Consider the following 13,140-nt stretch of genomic DNA (forward strand, 5'->3'; position numbering starts at 1 on the left):
TCAGTTTGAACATTAAATATCTTGTCTTTGTAGTGTAGTGTGTAGTCATTGTATTCTGTTTTTATTTATGTTTAACACAACATCCCAACTTCATTGGAATTGGGTTTGTACGCCAAGCTCAGTGGTGGAGTTAAAGAAAAAAGTCACGGTGCAAGTGGAGCAAATAACTGGAAGGTTGGTCGAAGAAGCAGAATATAAGGATAGTTGGCGGACCAGAAGATTGGCTGGCGACCGGTTCAGGGTGTACCCCGCCTCCTGCCCAAAGATAGCTGGGATAGGCTCCAGCAGCCCGCGACCCTAGTGAGGATAGGCAGTAAAGAAAATGGATGGATGGATGGATGGTGTACCAGAAGATAAAGAAAATGGACAGCGTGTAAGTGATTATGTTGCACAACTGCTTCGTGACGTATTGAAGCTGGAGAAAACAGCGCTGCTGGACCATGCACAGAGCACTGTGGTTGCAGCAGGGAGACAACGCTCCTCCGCGACACTTAATTACCAGGCTAAACTACTGTCACACCATGAAGGAAATTCTTTGAAAAGTGTCATGCAAGAGGAATTTGATGCTTGGTGACGACCGCATTCTGATTTTTAGGGATTTGCCCCAAGCCATTGTTAAACGTCGCACGGCATTTACTCCAGTCAGATATCTGCTGCGCGACAAACCCGGAGTTAAATTCGGACTTCTATACCCGGCCAAACTTAGAGTCGTACACAACGGTAAGGAGCGGATGTTCACAGATCCCAATGAAGCCCATCGCTATGCGCAAGAACAATTTGGCTTATGACAGGACAGATCAATGCCAGATACCATGTTTGATAGACATTTGGATACCAGTTATGGACACTTGTTTATGCAGGGTGCTCAGACCTACTGAGGTATGGTTCATACAGGTAAAAGCTACGGACCTAACATCGCTCTATTTAGGCTTCTTTTACACATGAATACTACTTTTACAAGGGCGTATGTTACAGACCAAAGAGGTGTAAAAAAATTGCTTTGGAGCTATGTTAGTGAAGTGGACGTTAGAGATAAAGAACTTTTTTGTATTAGCCGGCATCCTTTTAATTTTCCCTTTTTTGTTTTCTTATGGTTATTGAAAAGGCTTGTATGCATCGTTCACGTGTTCAGTATACGTTTGTTTTGGTGTTTTTTGGGGTGAAGAGGGCATGGGGGTAGGTTTTCCTGACCACACTAATACACAGAGTAATGGAATTGTGTTGCCATAAGTTAGACCAATGCAAGACAACTCAAACATAAATTGTCAATTTGACCTTCCGCACATGGAATGTTAAAGGGGTGAATGAACTGATCAAAAGAGGCAGTGTTATCGCATATAAAGTCAGTCAAGCCGGATGTTTTTGTTTTGTTTTTTGACCCACTTAAAAAATTATTCTCATAACAAACTTAGATGTAGATGGGTACTTTGTATACCACTTGACATTTTCTGCCAAAGCCAGAGGGGTGGCTATACTAATTAAGAATGGGGTGCCCTTCAGACATACGTCCACAATAGCTGATAGTATTGGAAGGTACATATTGGTCACGGGGGAGATGCATTCCACTCCAATAATACTGCTACAATTTATGGGCCTAATTTTGATGATCCAGAATTCTATAGAAAAATATTTAGATTTATTCATGATGCAGCAAATGCCAAGTTAATCATTGGCGGTGACCTTAATTTAGCGTTGGGCCCATATTTAGACAAATGTATCCCAAAGAAAACTACCATGAGTAAGGGGGGCAGCTTAGTTAAGATGTATATGGACAGTATGAATATTTGCGATGTATGGCAAATTCTAAACCCATCGGGAAGGGAATACTCTTTTCATTCCTCTGTGTATGACGCTTATTCTAGGATGGATTATCTCTTGGTGGATGGTAGCATGCTGCCTTATGTACGTAACGCGACTTACCACAACATTATTATTTCAGATCATTGTCCTATCACTGTGTGACCTGACTAGAACACAAAGAAGATGGAGGGTTGATACGCAATTACTGAATAATTCCAAATTTCAACAATACGTGAGCTGTCAGACCTGTCTATTCTTTGATACGAACGACACAATTGACACATCACCGTCTATACTTTGGGAAACGTATAAAGTCTATATCTGGGCGTGTATAATATCATTCCAGGCCTCGCAGAATAAAGAAAGGAAAACAGAACAGATACAATTAGAAAGGCCGATATATGACTTGGATGCTGAGAATGCTTGGGCACCTTCCTCAGATAAATACAATACTATTTGTGCATTAAAATATAAACAAAATCTGATATTATCCAGTAACATCAACAGAGCGTTCACCTATGTACAACAAAGGCACTTGGAAATTTGAGACAAACCACATCACAGTCTTGGGTTTTGCTTAATTGTGTTCTCTTAAGAATCGTAGGAGTTACAAGGCTGTCATCATAAAGTACACAGCATAGTTTGTTCAGAAATAATGTTAAATTGAGTTTGAAATACAACTTTAAAACAATTTAATCCAATAAATTCATTCAATCATAATCACAGTTGTTGTTCATTTAACTTTTATAAGGTGTGAATAGTTTTGTTTTGTGTTACGGAACAAAAAATGGATGGATGGATGATTTATGGAGGAAAGAAATTGTGAAAATGTTTTTTTATTACCCCTCCAATATATGTTGCGGCTGGAGCAAGCTTGTATGACTTGACTCCACTTGCTTGAAATTTAGTGGCGACTCGACTTAACTTGATTGATTTTTTTCCCCCAAGGTGACTTGAGACTTGCTTGAAACTTGAAGGTTAATGACTTGAGACTTGCTTGTGACTTGCACATATGTGACTTACTCCCATCTCTGCCACTTAGTCACTTAGTGAGTCACAAGTAGCAGCCGGGGACTTCCCCTCTACAGTTAGCTTTTTTAAGTCCGTATACCTACAGTAAATAGAAAGTCGATAAGCACATACTGTAACTGTAGGTAATGTAGATAACACCACAGCTTTGATCACATGCCAGTCATTCAGAGATGTATTGATCATTATTTTTCTTTGTTGGCTGTGACGTAGTGAGACGTGGGTCCATTTTGAACACCCACTCAAGTTACCAAACATGGCTTGTTAGCTGTTAAAATTTAAAAGCTTCCATTTGCATGTGGTCAACCCAGGTCACCTATGCAATGACATTTATGTTATATCGTACAGCATTTCTATCTTATTGGAATTTCCATTCTTTTTTCTTACTGTCTCCCAACAAATTTTTGTGTTGTGCTGTGACTTGATTTTTCCTAATACTTTGATCATCACTTTTTGTCCATCTTGTGGCAGCAGTGTATTTTACATCTCAAGTAGTGTGTAAAATCTGTGCTGCATGTGCTGCCGAAGATCTTCTCTGTCCATTCTGTATCTTTGCACATGAATCAAGCACTACTGAGATGTCACTAGAACTAAATGAATAACTCTAAACAGTCCAGAATCATAGGCTGATGAATATGCAATCAGCTTTGGATAATTCCATTCAACTTTCGAGGCTTCACGCAAATTGTGTGTGTTTTGTGTTTTGGTGTAGTGTTTTGTAAGTGTGTGGGACTTGCACACCAGGGATACGTGAAAAGACCGAGACCTGCATTTATGTAACGAGTGTAGTGCGCCTGAATATGCCTCTTGCTTTGTTATTATGTGTCAACCTGAGAGCTACAGCACCAGCAGGTGTGAATGCCTTGCCAGCACCACGTTGGTGCAGCATGATTTTATTTCAGACCCACAGCGGGCAGAGGGGAAAGCATGGCGTTGGCCCAAGAAGGAGGGAAGGGAAATGCAGAAGGGGGTGGGGGTGCAGAGAAGCAAAACGAGAATGCGGGATGTGGCTTGTGTGTTTTGTTAGGTGGTAAAGAGGTCCTCTATGTTGGCCTCCTTTTTGCTGACCGTAACCCACTTATTATCGTTGGGGTAAATTTAACCTCATTCAATGTTTGTCTCTAGATACTGTATGTGATTTTCTATCAATATGGTGCTGTCATATATATTTCACCACAAAAATGACACAGTGGACAATGTATCATTCTCTGATAAGAAAGATACCCCACACCGTCACTGAGTGGGAACGGAACCCACGCTGTCTTCACCGCAGTCAGGCGAATGTACCACCAGTCAGTCAACTGTGACCCCCCCCCCCCCCAATATATACAGTATATACAATAACTGTGATGGTGTAGATAAAGCGCTATATAAGTGCAGTCCATTTACCATTTAACAGGACAATGCACCTCAAGAAGAGTCTGTCATATAGCACATGCTATTAACCCTTGCATTGACAATACTTCAAAGATGTCAACAGTTGCAGTCTCATTGCTCTATCTCTCACTGGCTCAAGTAGAATAGTTTAGGGTCAATTGGTGTCAATGTTATTGCTAAGATGGCTTCTGTTTTCCCTGCCTATAAACAAGTGCACAGGTAAAGTCCTAGGCTGGGACAAACAAGGGGGAAAAAAAGAGGCAGAATTGACAACAGGCATGCCATTGTTCTTCACAGCTATGGGTTGCAATTTGAGCATACAGTACATAGGAAGCAGCAATAGTAGAAAGACTGAAGTAGTGCTAATTAGGTCAGCACCCTAAGCAGAATTTGTCAATGGTAAGTCTTCTGTACTTACAGTATGTTAAAAATCTAACAAGCTGTGCCACATTTACTCCAACCTGCACTTTGGAACCTTCCCTGAACTAACACTAAGATCCTCTTGTGTACTTTCACAGGACTACACACTGACTATGTATTTCCAACAGTACTGGAGGGACAAACGTCTCGCCTATCTTGGTATCCCACTAAACCTGACCTTGGATAATAGAGTAGCAGACCAGCTCTGGGTACCAGACACCTATTTCCTGAATGACAAAAAGTCATTTGTTCATGGAGTCACGGTCAAAAACCGCATGATCCGTCTTCATCCAGATGGAACCGTTCTTTATGGCCTCAGGTAAGGTACTTACTCCACAATGACATTTTTTCATATTTCATTGGAATTTCTGTCCTTGACATGGATGGTTGGTTGCTTGGTGCCAGCCCTTTTGAATAAAACTGGGTCATGCCAAATGACTACAATAATCGTCCACAATTTGTTTCAAGTGAATCTCAGGGTAAAAAATAGTTCATGCCCCAGTGTCAACTTAATTCAGTTGGTTTAATACCCTATCATGGCACCGCACTTTCTCAACATGACATTTTGGCAGTTATTTGCTGCAGGCCACTGAGCAACCAAAGGATTATGTGACATGCTCAAGGGCACCTCAACATTTGGTTTGGATGGAATAGCAGAGCAGTGAGAAAGCAAGGAAAACAGATATAATAGCAGGGTTTGATTGCATTGACCAGTCGAAAAGATTACACTTATTCCCCCCAATGAACTTTAGTGTTTTTACAGTCTGTTTGGGTAATTATCTTGTATAACAAAGGATCTCCCAGTCAGTTTGGTTACATCGTTAAAATAGTACATAGAATGTTACTGTAAATTAACGTGTTCATTTTCCTGCTACCATCATTTGTTACATCAATGAAGGTTAATGAGAGCATCACAGAAGAAGCAATTGCCTCCACTGAATTTCACAGATGAGCTTGTACGTATGTTTGTGATCATGAGCAGATACTTTCTTTCTCGAAACATCAGCGTTTCGATTATTTTGTTAATGGGTTATCAGTCAGTAGTTCTCCCTTTTATGAGGACCCCTATATTTATAGATAGCGCCATACTGTCCATCTATAGTTTGTGGACCTGATTTTTCTGTAATAGCTGTGTAATATTGTCACATAATGGGTTTCATAACTTCTTAACTGAATAAAGGCAAGCACTGGCAAACTGCCAAGCTGCCGGCTTTGAGTCGGGGTAGAGTTGGCCTCAAAATCATTGTGAATTTGCATTTTACTTTGCAGCTTATTTCCGACTGTCTCCTTATCAGTCGTTTGAGCTTGTACATCTGACAAACAACACAACACCTCATCATGACCCAAATGATGTGAGCTTGCACAAAAACTCAGCCAAGCTCTTGCCTTGATCCAATTTTTAGTTTTACCCCTTGTCAGCTTATCACTATTTAAGGGCAAGAAAGGCTTATAGTGTATCCAGAAAGTATTTGCAGCACTTCACGTTTTCGACATTTTTTTATGTTACAGTCTTATTCCCAAAAATAATTTAAACATCTTTTTTTTGCTTAAAATTCCACACACAACATCCCATGATCACATCATAAGTTGTTTTTTTGACGTTTGCAAATGTATTACAAATACATGTACATAAGCATTCACAGTGTTAGAGGTTAGGAAAAGAGAACAAAGAAAAGGGTATAACCTGCCGGCCGTACAAACCTCTATTGCCCCGTTCTTTTATTCTGGTCGAGGTAAAACTTTAATGATTAGGCCGGATGGAAAGTTTAACAACTTATTAAAAAATACAAAGTCAAATAAGGTTGGCGAAGGTTCAGCGCTGGGGTCTCCCGCACATGGCTCAGAACAGCATCTGTCCGGAAGAGACCGCAGAAGTTCTTGTCCGCTTGTTTTGTGGCCAGAACTGCTTCCCGTTGTGACCTCATGTAATCTCGCCTGTGTATGAGGTCCGTGAGGAAATTCAGTCCAATGCTCCCTTCGCGCCCTGAGACCGTGGAACCCACAGACAGAGTGTGCACCACTTTCTATCACTTCACGAATGAACGTGTTGGCTATTGATAGAGATATGTCAAGACATCTGCCATATTGAATGTGTCAGTTTTAATTGTATCGAGTGGCACACATATTAACAATGCTCGGAGTTACCGAAGGTTTCGGGGTGCGGAGAGCACGCCCGGAGAGAACTTCCCAACGCACCGGATGTTGATATGTTGTGCGTTTGTTGTGTCGGTGCGACTAAGTGTAATGCAATTATATATTAATAAGGATATCTTGGTGTGTATCTGTAATGGGACGAATCAAACAAAAGTGTATGCAGTGTTGTGTAAGTGTGCACCCAGTAATTTCTATCAACAGCCTTTGCTCAATACTTTGTTTCTGCATCTTTGACAGCAATTACAGCCTCAAATCCTTTGAATGTGATGTCACAAGCTTACTGTATCTTTGAGCAGTTTTACCCATTACTCTTTGCAGCACTTCTGGTTGAATAGGGAGTGACAGTGCATATCCATTGGCAGATCTCTCAAGTGAAGCCACTACTTTGATATCGTGGCTGCATACTTCGGGTCGTTGTCCTGCTGAAAGATGAACTGTCATCTCAGTTTGAGGTTAAGAGTGCTCTGCAACAGGTTTTCATCCAGGATGTCTCTGTACATTGCTGCATTCATCTTTCCCTCAAACCTGACTAGTCTCCCAATCTCTGCCGCTAAATAAAACATCCTCACAGCGTGATGCTACCTCCACCATGCTTCACTTTTGAGATGGCAATGGCCAGGTGGTTCAGTGGTGGCTGGTTCCCACCAAACGTGACATCTGGCATTCACCCCAAAGAGCAAGACAAACATCTTGTCTCATCAGAGCAGATAATGTTGTCTCTCTTTGCTGAGAGGCTTTCAGGTGCATTTGGGAAAACTCCAGGAAGGCTGCCGCATGCCTTTTAATGAGTGGCTTCCATCTACCTGCTCTCCCGTATAGGTTGGTGGACCACTGAAGACAAGAGGAACATTGTATCTCTGACATGGGGTTCTTGGTCAGCTTCTCACTAAGGCCCTTCTAGCCAATCACTCAGTTTAAATGGCCTGCCAGCTCTACGATTAGGGATATGGTTAGACCTGGTCGTTCTGAACTTCTTCAATTGATGGATGACGGAGACACCTTTGCTCATTGGAACATTCAAAGTAGCAGACATTTTTCTGTACCCTTCCCTAGATCATTACCTCGAGTCAATCCTGTCTCGGCCGTCCATCGACAAATTCCTTTGTTTCCTTTCCTCGGTTTGTGCCCTGACATGCACTGTCAACTTTGGGACCTTGTATAGCTGTAGAAAAATCTCAAGTGCAAACACGATACACCTGCGCTTACTTATGAGCTATACGTAACTATAACTATACAGCTGATCTATTCCTCCTCCCAAACACACTTTTGCAAATCAGTAGAGTATCTAAAATATATTCCTGTGTCCTCACCTCCCCAATCCGTGTCTTCTTTTGGCAGGATAACGACGACAGCAGCATGCATGATGGATCTCAGGAGGTATCCCCTGGATGAGCAGAACTGCACTCTGGAGATAGAGAGCTGTGAGTAAAGAGACCGCAGGTTGCCGAAGCTGCACAGGCTGAGTACATAAATGCATGTGAAATACTGCAGTTTTAACTGGGACACGAAAGCTTATGTTTCAGGAGCAAATAAAGTGCAATTTTCTTTCCTTAATTGGATTGAAAACATGTTGCTATGACTGAAATGAGTACATTTGAAGTATATATTGCATCCATGTTATATACACTAGGAATTACTATATTTATACCATTTATATAAACTTGAGTCAACGTCATGTTCTTGGAGGCAACTTCAAACAAGTTTTTGTTTTTCCAAATGAAAGCCCAGTTAGATGATAAGCAAGGCTGCAAATCTCACTCTCCAGTGATTCTTAGGCAGATGGTTACACCTTGGTGTTTGTGTGTGTCTCCTCTCGTGCAGATGGCTACACCACAGACGACATCGAGTTCTACTGGAAAGGGGGCGAGTCAGCCGTCACAGGCGTGACGCGCATTGAATTGCCACAGTTTTCCATTGTTGATTACAAGTTGGTTTCCAGAAATGTTGTGTTTTCCACAGGTAAATGTATGCACATATCCACAGTGCATGAATGTGTCAATAATCTATTTTCACTGCAAATGTAACTGCGTCTGAAGTTGGTTGTCTTACCTTGACCTACTACTACCACCTGAAAACTAACTGGCAACCTACATACAGTACATGCTGCATTCAATTAGCTTATGCTTTACATGGCCCCTGAACCAAATGCATTGAGGGGGCGAGTGAAAAACAACAAACATACCAATAGCAAGGACTGTTCTGTTGGCCTCAGGCTTTCCAAACCCAATAAGTTCCTCAACTAGATTTATGTAAGGAATTGGAATAAGCCACACAAGGTGGTGGTTGATATGCGGCTTACTTAGCCAAAACATGACACAGGTGCAATTGAAACATGTCAGATAGTTCTTGGCCCCATGCTGACTGTGATATTAATTGTTTGAGGGTTTTGGAGTGCCTAGAAAACCCCATTAATAAAATAAATCAATGAAATCTGTCATTGTGCACGGTACGTGTTTAAATCTAAATTGGCTATTTGCACTGCTTCTGCAGTCTCAACATGATGTTTTTATTTACTGTATCTCTTCACCAAATCTCGCATTATGCATCTCAGAGTGAAATTAATGAATACCATACGTCTTTTTAAACAGAGTCATTAGTGGTACGGGAGGGCTTTAGTTGCTGGTACCAAGTCTGAATTCTCCACAATTCTAATTAATAATTATTGATCAAATCTGAAGTATGGATGCCGTGGCAGAAAACAATGCAAATACAAGAAAGGGATAGGCTTGTAAATCGTTGGATGTTGGCTTTATTGTTGCCTGGTGTTGCGAAACTCATCAATTACACATTAGCATAGCCGTTTTCTTGAGAATTTAATTTCTCAGGACAGCCAATTAAGGGACACAAGAAATATTTGTTTGTAGTATTTATTGGATAATTGGATTGTACATACATGTGTTGTTTATGCAGAGCTATTTATATATAGATATTTATTGTAGAGTGTCTCACTCATGACAGATGGTAACGTGGCCATTACAAGCTTCTCAGAGCTACGTAACCACTACGGCACACATCGTGACTCGTGAGTGGGTAGTAATAAATACGATTCAAACATTTGAGTGTTACATTTTTTGTGTTCAATTACAATATGATTGTTATTATTTCTATAATCAACATCAGAAATTAAACCTAATCTTAATCTAACCTGAAGATATGTTAGATGCTCTTCATTCAAATAAAGTATGAATACATTTGCCATTATTATTATCCATCCATCCATTTTCCGTACCGCTTTTCCTCACAAGGGTCACAAGCGTGCTGGAGCATATACCAGCTGGACTCTGGGCGAGAAGCAGGGTACACCCTGAACTGGTCGCCAGCCAATCGTATTATTATTATTTGTCATAATGGTTGTTTATTGTTTGTTTCTTATATCAATAATTAATTTTACCTGATAACTATCAGAAACAAAAGGAATTTAGGAAATTCCACCTGCCCTGTCCAGTATCCAGGTATTTATTTCACAGTCACACTGGTTGAATTTTTGGCTAAAAAGTTACTGAATCAGTTTCCAAATAATAAATCGTTCTCTACTTCAATTGAATTCCGAACCACGAATCATGCTCCGAATTGAATCGCTGCCCAAGCGAATCGTTAAACACACACACACACACACACAGATATATATACAGTATATACAAATATAGTCACAACACATAATTAATGTTAAGTGCTCATGCTCCTGTCAGGATGAGACACAAGATAGCCTTTAATTCCCTCTTGCTTTTTTCTCTCACTTGACCCATTCTGGCCTTGGGTCTCCCCTTCTACCTTTACTTAGTTTTTCTCTCGCTACTGTATCTTCTGTGAGAGGTTGGATTCTAATTAGCCTGATCACTAAAAAGAGAAAAATAAGTTTACAATTGAGGTCATTGTCCTTTCACTATTAGGTACCCCTGTGGAATCTAAGATTGGGTGACCAGGCATTTTCTTTTACTTTTTTGGAGACCTAAAAATTGGGATGATAAGATCTTCTATAATTCTTTCAGTTTGTGTTTTTCTTGAGAAAACCATTCTGACATGGTTATTGACTGTAAATCTCAACTTTATCTGGCCAGATTTTTCAGTGAGTGTTCATGTACTCACTTGGCAACTTAACACATCAATCATTACAGCTGCACGGATTACCCTGGACATCAGTTTCAATTTTTATAGTCGCACATAGCACTGCAAGTAAATTGTACTTATTGTTTCATGAAGAAGAAGGTTAAATAGGAAGAATTAAAATATTTTGCCAAAAGGCATCTTCTGGAAGTAGGCTATGGCAAAACACAGCAGAAGGACTAACTGTTTTTTTGCAACTGACCTTTTTCCATTTCATTTTAATCTCTGGCTATGAAATGGAATAGTTTAGCATTTGTCGTCATGAGAACTCACAGTTCACTCATTTGACAAATAATGATGTGCTGGGCAATACTGTTCCCTTGTAGGTGGCCCATTGCAAAGTAGGGCGACCTGCCATACACAGATACCATTTTTCAATTCAAGTCCTTCTGTTGCAATTGGCCTCTGTGCAAAGCAGACTATGATGGCAAAAAGGCAGAATAGATGCCTTGATTCACACCTTGACTTGGATCATTGCCCATACACCACCGCTTACACATTTATGTATGTGGAAATTGGTTATTTAGCTTTTCTATTGTACTGATAACTAACTAATGGTGAGCAAAACATAATGTCTTACCTCACATGATTCGAGTACAGTGAATAACAGCTTATTAATGTGGTTAAAGTTAGGTGACCCCCACAATTTGTGTTGCTCTTGTTATTGTCTTCAGCTCAACGTTTGGATACTTTGTGTGCCCGCCACATCCCGGCAGCCTGCACAGATGCTTGTTCCTCCCACTCACAGCTACTGTTTTCTGTAGCAGTTACAGCCAGTGCAGCTGAACACCCACACTCGCCCCCACACACACGCACACACACACACATACACCGTTTATATGCATCATTTGGAGGTGCACGGTTTATAGGCAGGAGAAGCTGCCATCAAAGGTGCGCGAGCAGGAGTCAATGAGATATTTTAGGTCTGCGACATTCTTCGTATGCGCCAATTACTACGTGAATTGTTTTTACCTTTCCGTCATCAATATTACCAACCATACAAAAGGCCAGTCTAATGAAAGGAAGATAAATACATGTGATTATTTCACATATTATTATTATTCATTCATTAAACAATTATGTTATTATCAGATACATATTATTAATTGAGATTCTTGAATTTCCTTTCAGTAATGAAAATGTGTATAATGAATAAAATATATTTATAATTCACTGTATGTTAACCGATTACAGAGATGGACTCATTCATCAATCCATCCATCCATTTTCAACACAGCTTATCCTGGTTAGGGTCGCAGGGCGCTGGAGCCTATCCCAGCTGACTTCGGGCGAAAGGCGGACTACACCCTGAACTGATCGCCAGTCAGTCGCGGGGCACATTTAGACACGGACAACCATTCGCATTCACATTCACACAGTCACTGAGTGGGAACTGAACCCACACTGCCCACACCAAAGTCAGGCGAGCGTACCACTACATGGACTTATTCAGTTATCATTTATTATGTCAGCCTGTTACAATGGGGAGGTTCATCAAGGCAAGGCAAGGCAGGAGTACAGGGGCAATCTTGAATATACAGTAAAAAAAAAAGCCTGGTCAGAGCTGACAATCTTAAATAATGAATGTGTTTAATATTTACGACCAAAACTCTTCATGTGTGTTGGGCAAGCCGACTTCTCCCTGAGGAATGACGCCGTGGATGTAATGTAGCAAATCAAAGAAGTGCCCTGCAATCAAATAAACATAAAACAAAACAAACAAACATGACCTACCCGATGTCATATTTTGTATAAAAGTGGGTTCCCCAGATGGCAAGAAGTATTTTCCAAAGCAAGTCTTTTTTTGACGACAACAGTCCTGCGTTCGGTCCCCTCGGAAACATTTGGGTAACATCGGCACATACCCAGAAGTGTCTGCTCTTCTCTGTTTTTGTGAGATCATGTGTGATTAAACGAGACTTCGAGATCGGTAGCGGAACATAATCTTTATGTGTGTGGTGTCCTGTGTCGAGATTATCGGCGCACACCACACACAATACGACCAAAACTGTTAAAAGCCTGTTTTTTTTGTTTTTTTTAATCTTTATGTGTGAGATCTGTCACCCATAAAAAATGGTTTAAGATTTAAAAAATCCTCATGTGTGTACCAGGCCTAAGACAAAATTTGATGAAAATATAGGAACCTGAAACGATACGTTCCAGATAGTGTCAACCTAAAAACAGAAGCTAAACAAAACACAAAATCCCACACATGAAACAGCCTGTAGCCCTAACAAGAGATAGGAGAGCTTAATG

At 40.6% G+C, this 13,140-nt stretch overlaps 1 protein-coding gene across 5 annotated transcripts in view; it reads left to right on the top strand.

Annotated features, from left to right (window-relative positions):
- Positions 1 to 13,140, top strand: part of LOC133489092 (gamma-aminobutyric acid receptor subunit beta-3-like) — a 70,688-nt gene that overhangs the window by 41,261 nt on the left and 16,287 nt on the right. For all 5 annotated transcript variants that reach the window (XM_061797818.1, XM_061797826.1, XM_061797853.1 and 2 more), the window contains 3 exons: positions 4,725 to 4,945; positions 8,119 to 8,201; positions 8,602 to 8,739. In XM_061797818.1, the coding sequence (XP_061653802.1) occupies positions 4,725 to 4,945; positions 8,119 to 8,201; positions 8,602 to 8,739 (442 nt within the window). The remainder of the gene's footprint in view (positions 1 to 4,724; positions 4,946 to 8,118; positions 8,202 to 8,601; positions 8,740 to 13,140) is intronic.

This window comes from Phyllopteryx taeniolatus, chromosome 1, assembly GCF_024500385.1.
Source record: "Phyllopteryx taeniolatus isolate TA_2022b chromosome 1, UOR_Ptae_1.2, whole genome shotgun sequence".
Lineage (NCBI taxonomy): Eukaryota > Metazoa > Chordata > Actinopteri > Syngnathiformes > Syngnathidae > Phyllopteryx > Phyllopteryx taeniolatus.